This window comes from Pan troglodytes, chromosome 11 (assembly GCF_028858775.2).
Source record: "Pan troglodytes isolate AG18354 chromosome 11, NHGRI_mPanTro3-v2.0_pri, whole genome shotgun sequence".
NCBI classification, from domain to species: domain Eukaryota; kingdom Metazoa; phylum Chordata; class Mammalia; order Primates; family Hominidae; genus Pan; species Pan troglodytes.
Window position 1 is genome coordinate 45,319,408 of NC_072409.2, and position 17,791 is coordinate 45,337,198.

At 50.8% G+C, this 17,791-nt stretch overlaps 1 protein-coding gene across 3 annotated transcripts; it reads right to left on the reverse strand.

The window, feature by feature from the left end:
• Positions 1-330: 330 nt before the first annotated feature.
• On the reverse strand, positions 331-17,434 carry CARD19 (caspase recruitment domain family member 19). 3 transcript variants are annotated; one of them, XM_016961166.4, is made up of 6 exons: positions 17,246-17,434; positions 5,790-5,932; positions 2,884-3,037; positions 1,667-1,726; positions 1,330-1,401; positions 331-622 (listed from the first exon to the last, which is right to left on the reverse strand). In XM_016961166.4, exons 1-6 carry the CDS (start codon positions 17,250-17,252, stop codon positions 507-509), a joined length of 552 nt encoding a protein of 183 aa, XP_016816655.3. In that variant the 5' UTR covers positions 17,253-17,434; the 3' UTR covers positions 331-506. The 3 variants fall into 3 exon arrangements, with proteins under 3 accessions (XP_016816655.3, XP_054514233.1, XP_054514234.1); XM_054658258.2 differs by lacking the exon at positions 1,667-1,726 and having other exon boundaries at positions 17,246-17,397; XM_054658259.2 differs by lacking the exons at positions 1,667-1,726; positions 2,884-3,037 and having other exon boundaries at positions 5,779-5,932.
• Between the last annotated feature and the right edge of the window lie 357 nt (positions 17,435-17,791).

Below are 17,791 nucleotides of genomic sequence, written 5' to 3' on the forward strand. Positions count from 1 at the left end.
GGGGGAGGAGCTGACAAGGGGAGGGAATCAGGTCTCCGGTCCAGGCTCAGCAGCTGGCGGGGGGGGAGTGGGTGTGTGTGTGTGTGTGTGTGTGTGTGTGTGGCACATGAGGTGTGAGGAGGGGGCAGTGTGGGGGACATCTGAGGTGGGGAGGCTGTGCCTGGCGGCTTATCCGAGGCAGGTGAGTCCATGTGGAGGGCGTCCTGTCTGGGGGGTCTGTGCCAGCAGCTGGATGTGGGGATGCTGGGAATACCAGGGCCAGCCCCAGCTGGAGCAGCCATAGCTGCAGTCATCTCTGAAACACCCCTGAGACTGAGGAACGAGGCAGGCTGAGAGAACTTGAACATTTAATATGGTCAGCACCTTGTAAGGTGAAGGTGTGTTTTTTACACAAATTATAAATAATGAAAAATATGCATTTAGAAAAAGAAGCAGCAGTCCCCTTGGCGGGCCGGCTCGAGGACTCTTTGGTTGAGTGGCAGGTGAGGCCCTGGGTCCGGGGTCTGTCAGAGCCCCCCTAGGTCATCTGCCAGGAAGGCCAGCAGGTAGCGGCTGACATGTCTGTCGATGATGACAGGCGAGAAACCGAGGACGCGCCGGGTCCCTGGCAGGCCCTTGGGGTCTAGAAGACAAAAGGGGAGGCAAAAGCTCAAGAACCAGTCCCAGAGGTGAATTCTGTGTTTCCATCCCTCCTGCGGGGGTGGGTGGGAACGGGCACTGGGACAGGGTGCTCCCTCCCGGTCATGGTCTCGGCTTGAGTTGAAAAGACAAGAATTAGGGCAGATTCCAGAGCCCCCAGCTCCCACCCGAGTGACCCACGGGCCTTTGAGTCCTGCCATGTGTGCCTGTGTCCCCTCACCCAGTAAGCCTCCCAGCACGACAAACTCAGGCATCACAGAAAAGGGAGACGGGGCGGGGCAGGCCAGGCTGGGTGCCAGTAGAGGGGCCCTGGAAGGTTCCTGTGCATCAGGCCTGTGGCTGCTGGAGAGACCCAAGGCCCTGGGGCACGTGACCTGCTCAAGGGCCCCACATGGTTCAAGGTCACAGATGTGGCAGGGCTTTGTAACACCCAGAGTCCTGGCTGCACCCCTCCTCCCGCTAGAGGTCATGATTCTCTGGTTCCCAAGGGTGGCAGGGGCCAGTGGACGCTGGGAGCCTCCTCACATCCCCTTTCTCAGGAGCCCTGCAAGGTGACACCATCCCACTGCACAAGTGTGGACACCGAGGTACGAAGAGGCCAAGGGGTCCCAAATTGGGCAGGGTCTGGGGCCCTGGCTTGGTGGCAGAGGGGAAGCAGGCCCAGCCCCATGAGGATCCACTTGCACCCACCTGGCGGATAGCAGTACAGGAGCAGGGCCAGTCCCACAGCAAGGCCCAGGCCAGCCAGGAAGCTCATGGGTCCTGGGGAGAAACCAGCGTGAACAGGGCTCCCCTGGGCCTCAGAGGGGTGGGGTCCTGAGGCCCGGGGGCTGCGCAGGGGAGTGGGGGTGCCAGGCTGAGGTGCTGCCTGAAGAGCCCCCAAACGAGCACCTTAGGGGGTCTGTCACCAACAGAAGGCCAGGAATGGAGCCAGACTTGGGGTGGAGAAGCCCCTGAGGCGGAGATGGAGCCCTGGGGAGGGTAAAGAGAGAGGGAGAGAGAGGGAGGGGCAGCAGGGAGGTGTTACCCCTGTTACTCAGCTCGCCGCTCTGGCTGCCCGAGTCTAGCTCTGTGCAATCTGAGTTCTCTGGAAACAAAACCACAGAGCATAGTTAGTCAATGGGCAGGGCCGGAGAGCAAGGTAGTCACCCCGCAGGAAGCCCAAGGTTGTTGCTGCCTCCTGGGGCCGCCAGGCCGAACCAGGCTGTGGCACCTGAGGCTAGCCCTCCTCAGGGAACTATGCACAGTCTGGGTCTTCTCCTCTGCTCCAACTCCTGGACGGGCCTAAAGGCACCCGGGAGCCACAGAAGGTGCTCTACCTCCAGTGGGGCTAAGGCTTGGCCCTGCCTGGTTTTGAAAGCCCCCTGTGGCATACTCGTGGCTGGGGAGGGAGAGCCAGTCCCACCTGCAGGGCTGGGCCTCCCCTCAAGCTCTCCCCGCCCACCATCTGCACTGTGTTCTGTGAGGCGTGGGGAGGCCTCCAGGGGGTCAGAGACCACAGCCCAGTAGCCTGGGACAAGCCGCCCAGTCCCTCTGGTCTCTGTCCTGTTGTCTAAGGGCCAAGGGGCAGTAGCCCCTCCTCCAGGGGCCCTGAGCACAGAGGCATCAGATCAGAGTTGCCATCTTCAACTTGATATGCCCCCCACGTCCCAGCAGCTCTGTGGGCCCAGGCTACTGGCATCCACATGACTCCCAGGGCCTGAGTCCACACTGCCTGAGGACAGGAGCCTCAAAACTGAAATGCACGTGCTTCGGACCAGCCATCCGTGCCTGACAATGTCCTATGGAAACACCCACACGTGTGCAGATCGCTGCAATGAAAGGGTCCGTCATGGGGTTGGGTAATTCCAGCTGGGACCGCCTAGGAGCACCATGCAGCTGTGGGAACAAGGCTGCTGTCCACACAGACATGAAAGGATCCCCGTGGAATGAGGTTAGAAAAGGAAGGGCAAGAGTGGACGTATAAGATGCCCCATGCTGTGTGAAAACTGCCATGAGAGAGAGAGACAGAGGAAGGGGGAGAAAGTGGGAGACAGAGACCAACATCTGCACTGCCTGTGCCTGCCACTCTCCCCTCGGGGCCAGAGGGTGGCCTCTGGGGAGGGGCTGAGGCGAGAGGGGATGCCAGGCCTGGGCTGCAGCAGACTTGGGTGGTCATGGAGGACATCCATGCCATCAATGGCAGGCTGGGGTGCCCTCCCCGGGCCAGCACCAAGCATGCATGGTTGGTGATGTGGAACTTACGCAGAGCGTGGCGGCTGGGCAGGCGGCTGTGCAGGGGCTGGGCATGGATATACAGGGCTCGGTAGAACTCCTGGCAGTCCCGCTCACCGCTCCGCTGCAGGTGGCTCAGGAGGTCACAGAGCCGCACACGCAAGGATGCCTTAGGGTTCCGGAACTGAGGGTACAAGGGGGTGCCAGGGAAGATCAGGCCAGGGGGGCTGGCTGTGGGTCAGGGCAGGGCACCAAGGTCAGGCCCCCAGCCTCAGCTTCCCTGTTGGGTGTCAGGACACCTGCTGGATGGCAGCTCCTGTGACAACCTGCCCCTTACCCACACCACATAGTGCCTGGCATTGCCTCTGTCACAGGCATCACTGCTACTCCTCATACTCCCTGTGGGGTGGGAGGTTGGGAAACAGGCTGGGAGCGGTCACAAAGAAAGCACAGGGCTGGCCGGGTGTGGTGGCTCATGCCTGTAACCCCAGCACTTTGGGAGGCTGAGGCAGGCAGATCACGAGGTCAGGAGATCGAGACCATCCTGGCTAATACGGTGAAACCCCCGACTCTACTAAAAATACAAAAAACTTAGCCGGGTGTGGTGGTGGGCACCTGTAGTCTCAGCTACTCGGGAGGCTGAGGCAGGAGAATGGTGTGAACCCGGGAGGCGGAGCTTGCAGTGAGCTAAGATCGTGCCACTGCACTCCAGCATGGGCGACAGAGCAAGACTCCATCTCGAAAAAAAGAAAGCACAGGGCTGGTGACATCATTCCAAGTGTTGGGACATAGTGTGGCTTCCTGTGTGACCTTAGCCAGCTACTCCACCCCTCAGAGACTTGGTTTCTTCATTTGTAAAAAAGGGATAATGAACCCTCATGGTAGGCTGTGACAGGGAATTAATGAAGTGATGGTATAAGTGCTAACTTCTGTTATTTTTCAGTCTACAGAATGTGATTCAAGTTTTAAAAAAGTAAGTTGAAGCCAGGCGCAATGGCTCATGCCTATAATCCCAGCACTTTGGGAGGCTGAGGCAGGCGGATCAGGAGTTCCAGGTCAGAAGTTTGACACCAGCCTGGCCAACATGGTGAAACCCCATCTCTACTAAAAGTACAAAAAATTGACTGGGCATGATGGTGCATGTTTAATCCCAGCTTCTTGGGAGGCTGAGGCCAGAGGATTGCTTGAAACTGGGAGGCAGAGGTTGCACTGAGCCGAGATCATGCCACTGCACTCCAGCCTGGGCGACAGAGACTCCATCTCAAAGAAAAAAAAAAAAAAGACAAAAGTATTGGCTCTTTTGATGTGTATGACAGAGAAATGTGTGGTTCTCAAGGTCAGTGGACAGGCCACTGGGCCTTGACCTCCAGGACCTGGAGTCTGTGGCCTGGTGCTGCCACCTGGTGGCAGCATATCATTCTACACGGCCACAGGGAACTGGAGTTAAACCATGGCAGTGTGAAAATGGCAGGCAGATGGGTGGCAGGAGCTATGGTGTCTGTGAGGAAGGAATAAGTGCTTTTTCTTGTATAAACGTCTGAAACTTTCTAAACTTTTTAAAAGTGAACATGCATTAGACTTCAATTGCAATAATAAGAGATTTGGATTTGAGCTCCTAACTTTTAAAATTACTGTACCACCTTCAAAACGGAAGAAGCACCTGAGCCAGTAGCAGGGCCCGTGTTGACTCCTGTTGTGTTGTGGGCCAACCTCATTGTTCCAGGAGATGCCCCAACCCTCAGGATAGCCCTGCACGTGGCACCTGTCAAGGAACAGGTGGCTCAGTGGGGGCGCCAGAGCCACAGATGTGGGTAGGGTCGGCAGGGTGTGGCTAACTCTCTCATCCAATGTCCCCTCAGGGCCACCTGGCACTGGGGTGATGGAGCAGAACAGACCTCCCAAGACAGAGCCCAGGAATTGCATCTTAAATGCCATCTCCAGCAGAGCCACCCTGGTGTGCCCAGCTCTGAAGCTCTGAGAGGCCAGGGCCATGTGACAGAGTGACAGCCACTGGCCCTGGGCACTTTCCCAAATAATAGGATGAACTCAAGATGTGGCCTGACACTCCTGAAATGAGTGGCCCTGGGCAAGTGGCTGCCTCTTGAGCCTTCGGACCACCTCTGTGAGATGGGGTGATGAGCGTGGCTGCCCACAGGGCTGCAGGGCCATCTGGCGACAAGGGCTCTCGGGCAAGCGTTTACCCGGCTCAGCTCAGTCAGTCCTCACCACACCTGCCAGGCAGGGGCTCTCGGTGTCCACTCCACACATGGGGGAGGCTGGGGTTCTGAGGGGACCAGGCCGCTCAGCACTGCTGAGAGGGGCAGACTGGGGCACGGCTGTGGGGTGGGTCAGCATCTGCCTTCCTAGAAGCTCGGCTGCCTACCTGTGACATGCTGGGCTTTCCAGCCTCGTACAGTAATATAGAAATTAGAGAAAAGGAAGCAATTGTTTGCCCGCTTTGAACCTTCGGAAGATGCAGAGTGCAAAGCCCTGTGGCACTGGGGTGGGCCAGGCCCATCATCTGTTCCCCATCCCACTTTGGCTCTCCCTCTGCCTCCTCCCTCCTCACCCCTCCCTCCTGCCCTCTTTCTCGCCTCCCTCCATATCTTATACTGTCGTGTGCTTCATGTATTGTCACATGTTATCTCCTGTAACCTCCCAGCAACTCGGGAAGGGGACAGCAGACCCAATGACATATGAAGAAACCGAGGCACAGAGAGCTGATGTTCCGAGCCTGTTTGGGCTCACCCCAAAGGGCCAGTTTGTAGCTCAGGCAGCCTTAGTAGCCAGGTCCAGATGTGTCACCTCTGAATCCTGACATACCTAGTGTGTCATCCCATGAGAGAATGACCCAGGGCTGGTCACCAGCTTCTCCCAGCCCAGAAAGGAAGGGAAACTGAGCAGTGTCTCGGGCACCCCCCTCACCTCCTCAGCACCTTTTCCGCCTCCTTGTTGGTAAGGATCTGTGGGTAGTAACGGTTCAGCTGGAGGATGATCCTGTCCACCTGCTGCTCACTCAAGCGCCCGTGGCCTGTCAGGAAAGGCGTGTCCTGCACCAGGCGGTCACAATAGGTCTGATCTAAAACAGATAGCACAGGGTCATGAGCCAGCACAGCCCAAGGGGACCAGAGACGACAGCCTCGTACTGACACTGACCACAGGAAGGCATCACCCCCAAGGTGGGTGCCCACCAGGAGGGTGAACCTGCAGAATCACAGCCATCCCAGCCTGTGTGGTGCGCGTTGCCCAGCTGAGAGCTGCCCCTGGCCTGCCAACCTGCCTCTCCAGAAGATGGAAGTGAGGGGTTGTGGTGGAAACCCACTTTCACAGAGCTTATCACAGAAAACAAACTCAGAGGGGCAAAGAATCTACTTTTCATGGGCCACCTGCAGGGCCATCAGGAAATAGCTCAGTTCTGGGGAAGGTACAGGTGGCACAGGTGGCTCAGAATGCCCAGGGCCAGGCACGGTGGCTCAGACCAGTTGTGATGGCTCACACCCGTAATACCAACATTTTGGGAGGCTGAGGTGGGTGGATCACTTGAGCTCAGGAGTTCGAGATCAAGAATGCCCAGATGTGCGCTCTGCAGATCTTCACAGTGGCACAGATACAGGGACACAGGGCTCAGAGTGGCCTGTGCTGGGATCACCATGGGACACAGTGTGTCTGCAAGGCCTTAAGAAGCTTCTACCAACAGTAAACCAGTGAGTTCTCCCAGAGGGCTAGAAATGCTTTTCATTTGCCTTTTTTTTTTTCCAGAATCACCATTAAAATATCATTGTACCACCTTTTCCATTAAGAATGTTTCTTAGAATGGCAGATGTTTAAGGCTGAGCGGTGGAGTGATGACGGAAGGGCATGGAGAGGATGGGGCACAGGACCCCCACAGGGACTGAACAAGTGCATCACCTTACATACTTGTGGCAGCTTGTCCTGTTTCCCCATGTACACAAAGAAAATATTTATAGAATATAACACAAAAGAAACTGAGAAGGGACTCTAAATGTGTTACTATAAAATATCAACAAAACACAAAAGAAGGCAGTAATAGAATAAATGAGGGTCAGAAAAGCTACAAGACATACAGGAAACAAATAGCAAAATGGCAGTAGTAATACATTCCTTATCAGCAATTACTTCAAATGCAAATAGGTTAAACTTTGTTTTTTTTTTTTTTTGTTTTTTTTTTTGAGATAGAGTCTTGCTCTGTCGCCCAAGCTGGAGTGCCGTGGCCCAATCTCAGCTCACTGCAACCTCCGCCTCCTGGGTTCAAGCAATTCTTCCTGGGATTACAGGCATGTGCCACAACACCCAGCTGGTTTTTGTTTTTTTTGTTTGTTTGTTTGTTTTTTAGTAGAGATAGGGTTTCACCATGTTGGCCAGGCTGGTGTCAAACTCCTGACCTCAGGTGATCTGCCTACCTCAGCCTCCCAAAGTGCTGGGAATACAGGTGTAAGCCACCGCACCCAGCCAAATTTTCCTATCAAAAGGCATAGATTGGCAGAGTGGATTTTTAAAATATGATACAACTAAGTGCTGTCTACAAAAGACTCACTTTAGATCTAAAGACACAAAGAAGTTGAAAATGAAAGGATGTAAAAAAAATCCCATACAAATAGTAAACAAAAGAGAGATGAGGTAACTATACTAATATCAGACAAAATAGACTATAAGTCAAAAACTATTACAAGAGATTAAAAAGTACATTATGTATTAATAAAAGGATAAATTCATCAATAATATATAACAGTTATAAACATATATGCACCAAATATCAGAGCTTCAAAATATATGAAGCAAACACTGGCAGAATTGAAGGGAGAAATAGATATCTCTATAATAATATTTGGAGACTTCAAAACACCACTTTCAGTAAGAGACAGAACCACTAGACAGAAGATAAATGAGGAAACAGGACTTCAACAACACCGTAAGCCAATTATACCTGGCAGACATACACAGAACACTCCATCCCACAATAAACAAGAGATATTTTTATCAAGTGCACATGAAACATTCCCCAAGATAGGCCACAAAACAAGTTTGTAGCCACAAAATAAGCTTTAATATATTCAAAAAGGTTGAAATCATATAAAAAATATTTTCTGATCACATAGAATGAAACCAGAAATCAATAATAGAAAACTAAAAAAACTCACAAATATGTGAAAATTAAACAGCCAATGGGGCCAGGCATGGTGGCTCACACCTGTAATCACAGCACTTTGGGAAGCTGAGGCAGGCAGATCACTTGAGGCCAGAAGTTTGAGACCAGCCTGGCCAACATGGCAAAACCCCATCTCTACTAAAAATACAAAACTTAGCCGGGCATGTTGGCGCACGCTTGTAATCCCAGCTACCTGGGAGGCTGAGGCACGAGAATTCCTTGAACCTGGGAGGTGGAGGTTGTAGTGAGCTGAATTTGTGCCACTGCACTCCAGCCTGGGTGACAGAGCAAGACTCTGTCTCAAACAAACAAACAAAAAACCAATGGGTCAAAAGAGAAATCATGAGGTAAATTAGGAGGTAACATGAGAAAGGCAGAAACACACACACACACACACATGCACACACACACACACACACACCCTACACCACGCTAAAACCTAAGGGATGCAGCAAAAACAATGCTGAGAGGGAAAATTATAGTTGCAAATGCATATATTTAAAAAATCTTAAATCAGTAACCTAACATTACACCTTAAGGAATGAGAAAAGGAAAAAGTAAAGACCAGAGAGCTTGAAGAGCAAACTAAACCCAAAGCTCACAGAAGGAAGGATATAACCAAGATTAGAGTGAAGACAAATGAAATAGAGAATCGAAAAACAGTGGAGAAAAATCAAGAAAACCAAAGTTGATTCTTTGATAACATCAATAAAACTGACAAAACTAGCTAGACTGACAAAGAAAAACAAGAGAAGACTCAAATTACTAGTATCAGGAATAAAAGTGAGGACATTACCATGAACTTTACAGAAATAAAAAGGAATATAAGAGAATACTATGAACATTTGTATACCAACAAATTGGATAACGTAAATAAAATGAAAACATTCCTAAAAACACAATCTACCAAAACGGAACTGTGAAGAAATAGAAAATCTGACCAATAACTAGTAAGATTAAATCAGTAATCAAAAATGTCCCAAGAAAGAAAAGCTCAGGACCAGATAGCTTTGCTGGTTAATTCTACCATACATTTAAAGAAGAACTAATATAGCTTTGCTGGTTAATTCTACCATACATTTAAAGAAGAACTAATACCAATCCTTCTCAAACTTACAAAAAAAACTGAAGACGAGAGAATACTTCATAACTAATTCTATGAGGTCAGCTTTACCTTGATACCAAAATCAGACAAAGTCACTTCAAGAAAAGAAAACCACTTTGGGAGACAGAGGCAGAAGAGTCACTTGATGCCAGGAATTCAAGACCACACTTAGGCAATACAGCAAGACCTTGTCTCTGTGAAAAAAGAAAAATGGAAAAGAACACTACAGACCAATACTCCTTATGAATATTGATGGAAAAATCAATAAAATCCAGCAAATCAAATTCAGCAGCATATTAAAAGAAGTATACATTGATTTATTCCTGGAATACAAGGATGGCTTAACATGTACAAATCAAAACATCAATCAATGAAATATACCACATTAATAGAATGAAGGAAAAAATACATGGCCATTTCAGTTGACATAGAAAAAGCATTTGATAAATGTCATCATTCTTTCTTGATATAAATATTCAATTAATTAGGTCTAGAAGATGCTATGGTTTGAATGTGTCAACAAGCATGTATTGGAAACCTAATCCTCAAAGTAACAGTACTGAGAGATAGAACCTAATGGGAGGTATGTAGGTCATGAGGGCTCTACTGTCATGAAGGGATTAATGCCAATTATAAAAGGGCTTGAAGTTTCAAATTTGTTTTCTTCCTCTCTTGCTCCCTCTCATTCTCTCTAGCCCTCTCATTCTCTCTAGCCCTTCTGCCTTCCACCATGGGATAACACAGCAAGAAGACCCTCACCAGATGCTGGCTCCCTGATCTTGGACTTCCAAAACTCTAGAAGCATGAGCCTATAAATTTCTGCTCATTATAAATTCCCCAGTTTCAAGTGTTCTGTTATAGCAGCACAAAATGGACTAATACAGAAGGAAATTTCATCAACATGATAAAGGCCATAGAGTTGGCACTCTATCTCTGCAGTTTCCATATCCAGGGATTAAATCAACAGCAGATATAAAATATTTGGGGAAAAGCAATACAAAATAATAATACAACCAAAAAAATACAAGTTTTAAAAATACAGTACAACAACGATTTACATAGCATTTACATTGTGTTAGGTATTATAAGTAACCTAGAGATAATTTAAAATATATGGAAGGATGTGTATAGGTGCAAATATTATAGCACTTTATATAAGGGATTTGAACATCCTCAGATTATTTTGAGGGGATTCCTGGAACCATCCCACCTCATATATTGAAGGACATTTTTATATGAAAAGCCCACAGCTAACATCATACCTTAACGGTGAAAGACCGAAAGCTTCTTAAGATCAGGAACAAGATAAAGGTGTCTGCTCTTACCACTTCTATTCAACATAGTACTAGCAGTCCTAACCAGAGCAATTAGGCAAAAAAAGGAAAAGGGAATAAAAGGCATCCAAATTGTAAAGGAAGAAGTAAAATTTTCTCTGTTCACAGATGACATGATTTTATATATAGAAAACCCTAAAATCTTTTTCTTTAAAGTTAGAGCTAATTAAAAGCATGCAGCAAGGTTGCAAGATATAAAATCAACATACAAAAATATTTCATCTCTACATACTAACAATGAACAATCCAAAAATTAAGAAAACGACTCAATTTATAATAGCATTGAAAAGAATAAAATACTTAGGAAAAAATTTAATCAAGAAGGCAAAAATCTTGTACACTGAAAGCCACAAAACATTGCTGCAAGCACTACCCAGAGCAATCTACAGATTCGATGCAATCCCTATCAAAATCTTAAGTGTTTTTTGCAGAAATAGAAAAACCCACCCCAAAACTCATATAGAATTTCAAGATACCTGTATAGCCAACAACAAAAATCTTAAAAAAAAAAAAAAAAAAAAAAACAGGGTTGGAGGACTCATATTTCCTGCTTTCCAAACTTAGTGTAAAAATATACAATAATGAAAACAATGTGGTACTATCATAAAGACAGACATATGGGTCACTGGCATAGAATAAGAGAGTCTAGAATTAAACCCTATTTTTAATTAAAAGAGTGGAAAAAAAGAAAGTGAAAAAACAGTTCACATAAATGGAAGAAATATTTGCAACGCATATATCTCATAAGGGATTAGTATCCATACTCCATAAAGAACTCCTACAACTGAACAGCAAAAGACACAGAGAACCCAATTCAAAAATAGGCAAAGAGCTTGAATAGACATTTCTCTAAAGAAAATATACAACTAGCCATCAAGCACACAAAAAAATGCTCATCAGGCCAGGTGCAGTGGCTCACACCTGTAATCCCAGCACTTTGGGAGGCTAAGGGGGGCAGATGACCTGAGGTCACCTAAGGTCAGGAGTTCGAGACCAGCCTGGCCAACATGGAGAAACCCTGTCTCTACTAAAAATACAAAAATTAGTCGGGCATGGTGGTGCGTGCCTGTAATCCCAACTACTTGGGAGGCTGAGGCAGGAGAATCGCTTGAACCCAGGAGGTGGAAGTTGCAGTTAGCCGAGATGGCGCCACTGCACTCCAGTCTGGGAAACAGAGCGAGACTTGGTCTCAAATTAAAAAAAAAAAAAAATGCTCATCATTAGTCATTAAGGAAATTCAAATAAAAACCACAATGAGATATCATTTCGTACTCATTAGGATAGCTATATATTAATATAACAAATGTTGGTGAGGCTATGGAGAAATTCAAACTCTTTGGCATTAGTGGTGAAAATGTAAAATAGTGCAGCCACTGTGGAAAAAAACAGTATGGCAGGTCCTCAAAAATCTAAACATAGAATTATCCTGTGATGGCTGGCACGGTGGCTCACACCTGTAATCCCAGCACTTTGGGAGGCAGAGGCAGGCAGATCATGCAGTCAGGAGATCGAGACCATCCTGGATAACATGGTGAAACCCGGTCTCTACTAAAAATACAAAAATTAGCCGGGCGTGATGGCGGGCACCTGTAATCCCAGCTACTTGGGAGGCTGAGGCAGGAGAATCGCTTCAACCCGGGCGGTAGAGGTTGCAGTGAGCCAAGATCATGCCACTGCACTCCAGCCTGGGCGACAGTGAGACTCCGTCTCAAAAAAAAAAAAAAAATTACCGTGTGATCCAGAAATTCTACTTCTAGGTATGTACCCTAGAAAACAAAAAGCAGGAACTCAGTCGGGGGTGGTGGCTCACACCTGTCATCCCAGCACTTTGGGAGGCTGAGGTGGGCAGATCGCTTGGGGTCAGAAGCTCAAGACCAGCATGGCCAACATGGCGAAGCCCCGTCTCTACTAAAAATACAAAAAGCTAGCCAGGCGTGGTGGCACTCGCCTGTAGTGCCAGCTATTCAGGGGGCTGAGGCACGAGAATCACTTGAACCCAGGAGGCGGAGGTTGCACTAAGCCAAGATCACACCACTGTACTCCAGCCTGGGCAACAAAATGAGACTCTGTCTCAAATAAATAAATAAATAAATAAATGCAGGAACTCAAATGGATACTTGCACACTGGTTTTCATAGCAGCACTATTCAAAATAGCCAAAAGATGGAAATAGTGCAAATGTTCACCAAAAGACGAATGAATTATCAAAATGTGGTATATACCTATGTACAATGGAATATTACTCAGCCCTAAAAAGGAAGGAAATTATGATACGTGGATGTTACAACATGGACGAACCTTGATAACATTATGCTAAGTGCAATAAACAAGGCACAAACGGACAAATATTATATGATTCCAATTATATGAAGTACTTAGAGGGGTCAAATTCATAGAGACAGAAAATAGAACAGAGATTACCAGGAGGTGTGGGCAGAAGGAGAAAGGGGAGTTATTGTTTAATGGGTACAAAACTTCTGTTTGGGATGATAAAGAAGTTCTGGAAATGGCCAGTGGTGATGACTACACAACACTGTGAGTGTATTTAGTATCACTGAAGTGTACACTGAAAAATGGGTAAGAAGGTAAATGTTATGTTTCCATATATTTTCTCACAAAAAAATGTAAATGGATAAATAAACTCTGGTTTATCCATACAACGAATATTATTCAGTGCTAAAAAGAAATGAAGGCTGGGCGCGGTGGCTCACGCCTGTCATCCCAGCACTTTGGGAGGCCAAGGCAGGTGAATCGTTTAACCTGGGAGGCGGAGGTTGCAGTGAGCCAAGAGTGCGCCACTGCAATCCAGCCCAGGCAACAGTGAGACTCTGTCTCAAAGAAAAAACCAAAAACAAAAACAGTGTCATCATGTTGAACACAGTGGGGCCCCCTCTTGGGTTTCCTCCTTGAGGCACAGACTCAACAGACTGTTTTACTTTGTCATGTCTCTTTCCAGTTGCCACTTCCTCCTGGCTGGTCTTTCTGCACCCCAGAATGTGGACCCACCCCAAAAGCAGCCATGCTCCGTGGGGCCCTGTGCAGACCCTACAGACTGAGGCCCAGGTGAGAACAGCCCATCTCAGTACGCTCACCCTGTGTGGGGCTGGGGACCACGGTGATGGGCAGATCCATCCTCCAGGGGCTCACAGTGTAGGGGTGCGGGCTGGCATTCACCAAACAAACAAACAAATGTATCCTTAACCCCAGAGATACCTGCCCTCCAGAGAACAATAGGGGGGCCATCCTGGTTCACAGGGCCCCTGATGATGCCCACATTGAGGCCATCAGCCACTCCATCATCTGGCTGAAGCCACTCACCGTGGGCCGCGCAGGGAGGCATATGGCTGGGGGCTGGAAAGGCTGGCTCAGCCCTCACCTGCACTGAGTCCCACAGCAGCCTATGCGGACTTGCCAGCAGCCCCATCATGGTGAGGAAGCTGAGCACAGGGACGTCAAGTGACCTGCCAAGGCCACATGGACAGGCCCAGCTGGGCAGTCTGGGTCCAGCGCCTGCAGCCCTCTCGTTAAAGAACTAAGATGAATCAGCCAAAATTCACAGAGCAATCCCATATGTCTGGCACTCTGTGAGCCCTACGTCACCTACAACCTTCATCCTTCCAACAGCTCTGCAACATAAGGACAACCACCAGCCCCATTTTCAGGTAGGGAAACTAAGGCACAGTGAGAAGATAAGGTACCTGCCCAAGACTGCAACCAGATATGAAGTAACAGATCAAGATCCAGGCCCAGGCACAGCCATGTTGAGGACCACCTCTTGATATTCAGACGTTCTGCCCCTCTAATTAACATGGAAATTCACTGTAATCAGCTACAGCAGTCTACTCCCTGCCAGTCCAAAAGCACGCCCAAGGCTGTCCTCTCCAGCATTGCCCACTTGGCTGAGCACCCAGTAGGTGCTCACTAAAGAGTTCTGCAGGCCAGACGCGGTGGCTCACGCCTATAATCCCAGCACTTTGGGAGGCCGAGGCAGATGGATCATGAGGTCAGGAGTTCAAGACCAGCCTGGGCAATATGGTGAAACCCTATCTCTACTAAAAATACAAAAAAAATTAGCTGGTCGTGCTGGCACACGCCTGTATTCCCAGCTACTCAGAAGGCTGAGCCAGCTATTCAGGAGGCTAAGGCAGAAGAATTCCTTGAACCCGGGAGGCAGAGGTTGCAGTGAGCCAAGATTGCACCACTGCACTCCAGCCTGGGTGACAGAATGAGACTCTGTCTCAAAAAAAAAAAAAAAAAAAAAGAGTTCTGCAATGTATGGTCCAAGACCCAGGGGCAAGGGCTGTAGGTGGACCGTGGCCAGCATCCTGTAGCGGCTTCCTCCTGCCCTGCAAGCCGCTAACCAGGCGGAGCCTCCGCTGCTGCAGAGCCATGAGTCACCGTGAGCCGTGAGTCAGCTGGCACAGGCCGCACGGTCCGGAGGCTGAAGCCGGGCTCTGCGGCTTGGGGGTCCTGTGCTTCCTGTGGTTGCGAGTTGTGCACACAAACAGGCAGCACTTGGAAGCCAGAAAAGGCACAAGAAGGGAAACCATCTCAGTGCCAGCTCCCGATAAACAAGTCCCCGAACTGTTTTTACAGGACAAAGGAAGATGGCTCGCTCTGGCACAGACCCGGCAAGCCTTCACCACGCCCTACATCCCCTTCCTTCTTGCCAGGCTGGCACCAGGACTATGGACCCCCATTCAAACACCCCAATATGAACCTTCTTATCAGCCCAGACTGATGCCCTCAGCCTGGCATTCAAGGCCCCGTGGGAGCTGGCCCCACCCACTCTCACCGGGCCCTCTAGGCCCACAAGACATCTCAGCCCAGGCTGAGAATACCTGTTCCTTGGTTTCCACCTGGTTAATTCATGTTCACCTTGCTGTCCTACATGCAAAAGGCCTTCCTGAGTTCCTGTCATCCCCAACCAACTGGAGTCCAGACACTTGGGCATCAACCTCCTCTCCCGAATTTCTTCCAGGAAACCCCTTCTCTCAGTGCTCAGCCCAACTAAAACTGCTCACTCCCCGGCACAGCCCAGGGGGTAACTTGTCAAGCACCTGCCCCACGCAGACACCTCCTCAGCGTTCTGCAGGCACTGGCTCACATGCGCTGCTCACAGCGAGGGCTGGCGCAAGGCAGGACCCCAGTTGGTGCACGGAGGCAGTGAGCCTGGGACTATGGGTCTGCAGCCTCGCAGGGCTGTCCATATGACCCTCCCAGAGCTGTGCTCCATGGGCCTTGGTTCCCCATCCCAAAAACTAAGGGTTGTGAGGGAATGTCTCCAGGCCCAGTGAGTAGACATAGCAGGTAGGAAGCATACACTGGACAAGGTGAGGCCTACAGTCAGAGCCTTCAGGGACCCCTGCCTGATGTGGTTTCCCAGCTCCAGGGTCCCCTTATGCAAGGAAGCTTCCCTGACAGGCAGCAAGGGACAAAGTCCCTTTGTGCAGGAAGGCTCCTTAATGGACAGCAAGGCCTCAGGCTCTGCCAACACCCAGTCCCTGGGACAGGGCTCCCTGGAGACCAACACAGCTCTGAGTTGTGTCCCACGCATTCTGATGAACTCACTAAGGGAATTACGGAATCCCAGCCTGGGCAGGGCACAATTTAAGACTTTGTTTCCCCATCTGTACACAGACGAGATATTCCAGGTGTCCCCATCTGATCATTTTCAAACAGGAATCACCCAACACAGGGTCCAATGCACAGTAAGTGCTCAGAAATGAGAGCCACAAATAAGAAGAGTTAGAAGGGAGGACAAAGGGGAGCAGGTGGCAGCTGGGGTCTCTTGTGGCCTAGGCTGGAAGTCTCTTCTGGCCTGGTGTCCTGGAACTCATCAGTTTCCAGCCCATGAGATCCTATTTGTGGGCAGGACCTAGGCTGAGACTCAAGAGAGCGAGCACCAAGAGAGGACTAGGGACTTCTGGGGCTACCCTGAGTCCCTGAGCCAATTCTGCATGAAGTGTAGCTTCTGGGAACCCCCATACTCCCTGGCCGGGCTGCCATGGGGTCCTTTACCAGCCCATCACCCTCATGGGGCTTCTCCAACAGGGGAAGGTCCACAGGGCAGAGTCACCCTGTTTGGGATCAGGAGGATGGTGGGCAGGTCCCCAGACCAGAGAGGCCCTGGGGAGGAAGGCTGGGCTGGGGCCACTAGCGTGGAGCACAACAACCTTGGGGGGTCCAGTCGCTGTCCCCGATTCCCTTAGAACTAAACAGGGGCAAGAGCGTCGTGGACCACCGAAGGAGTCTGGGAGACTCCAAGAGTCCCACAGGAATCACATGCCGCCGAGGAACGCATCGCCTGTCCCGCGACCTCGTTGGGGTGGTTGCAAGGATGGAGCGTTGTTTCCGTGGCCAGAATCACAGTAGGACCGCTGTGAATTCTCTCCGGTGTCATTTCTACCACCTCCTACTCTTTCAGACCAAATTCCCCACCACGGGACACACACACATTGGCAGTGGCTGAGCCCAGACCGCGGCTGTGCAGCCCCACCCTGGAGCTGCCTTGTAGCCCCCGCCCTCTTCGGGCGCCGCACCTGGCCACCACCCATCATGCCCGGCACCGCCTCGGCTGGCACGGCCCCGCCGGGTAGAAGCCCCGGGACACCCACCACTTCGCGGGGGTGCACTCGCGCACCACCGACAGCTGACGGGCCAAGGTCACTCGGCCCCCGCTGCCCAGGCGCGGCCTGCAGGCGACTCGCAAGGCAGCCGGACCCCCAGGCCGGGCCACCCATCCAGGGCGCCCGCATCCCTGCCGCCCAGCCGACCCCGTGCCCACCTGTCATGGCGACGGACACAGCGCCGCCCGCAGTCCCCAGCGGTCTGCCCCGCCGCGCGTCCGCCCCTCGGTCAGCCGCCCGGTCCACCAGCTCCAGCGAACGCCGCCCGCGGGCCGTGCTCGCCCGCCCCTTTTGGCTAGGCCAGCCCCCGGGCTTTGGCTGTGTAGCCTCGGGGACTCTAAACCCCGCCCTTTGACGAGCCCCGCCCCCTACCGTTAGGCCCCGCCCCTTCCGCGCCCGCTACGGCTCCCCCAGGGCTCTAAACTCCGCCCCTCTCACTCGAGTCCCGCCCCCTTGCCGTCCTGGGATAGGCCGCTGCGAGGATCCTGGAGCCTTGCCCCTCACTCGAGCCCCGCCCCCTCCGGCGTCGGCTTCCGCGCCTCCCGGAGTTCTGAGCCCCGCCCTGCACCTGAACCCCGCCCCCTCCGACGACGGCTTCCGAGCCTCAAGGAACTCCCCACCGGGCCCCGCCCCTCACTCGGGCCCTGCCTCCTCCGGCGTCGGCTTCCGAGCCTCCGGGAGCCCTGGGCCCCGCCCCTTACTCG

Excerpts from the sequence above, each read along its gene's own strand:
- CARD19 (XM_016961166.4), bottom strand. Across the intron at positions 1,727-2,883 it reads GCCCAGCCGCCACGCTCTGC|AGAACTCAGATTGCACAGAG; the intron begins GTAAGTTCCACA and ends TTTTGTTTCCAG. Across the intron at positions 1,402-1,666 it reads CGGCGAGCTGAGTAACAGGG|GACCCATGAGCTTCCTGGCT; the intron begins GTAACACCTCCC and ends GTTTCTCCCCAG.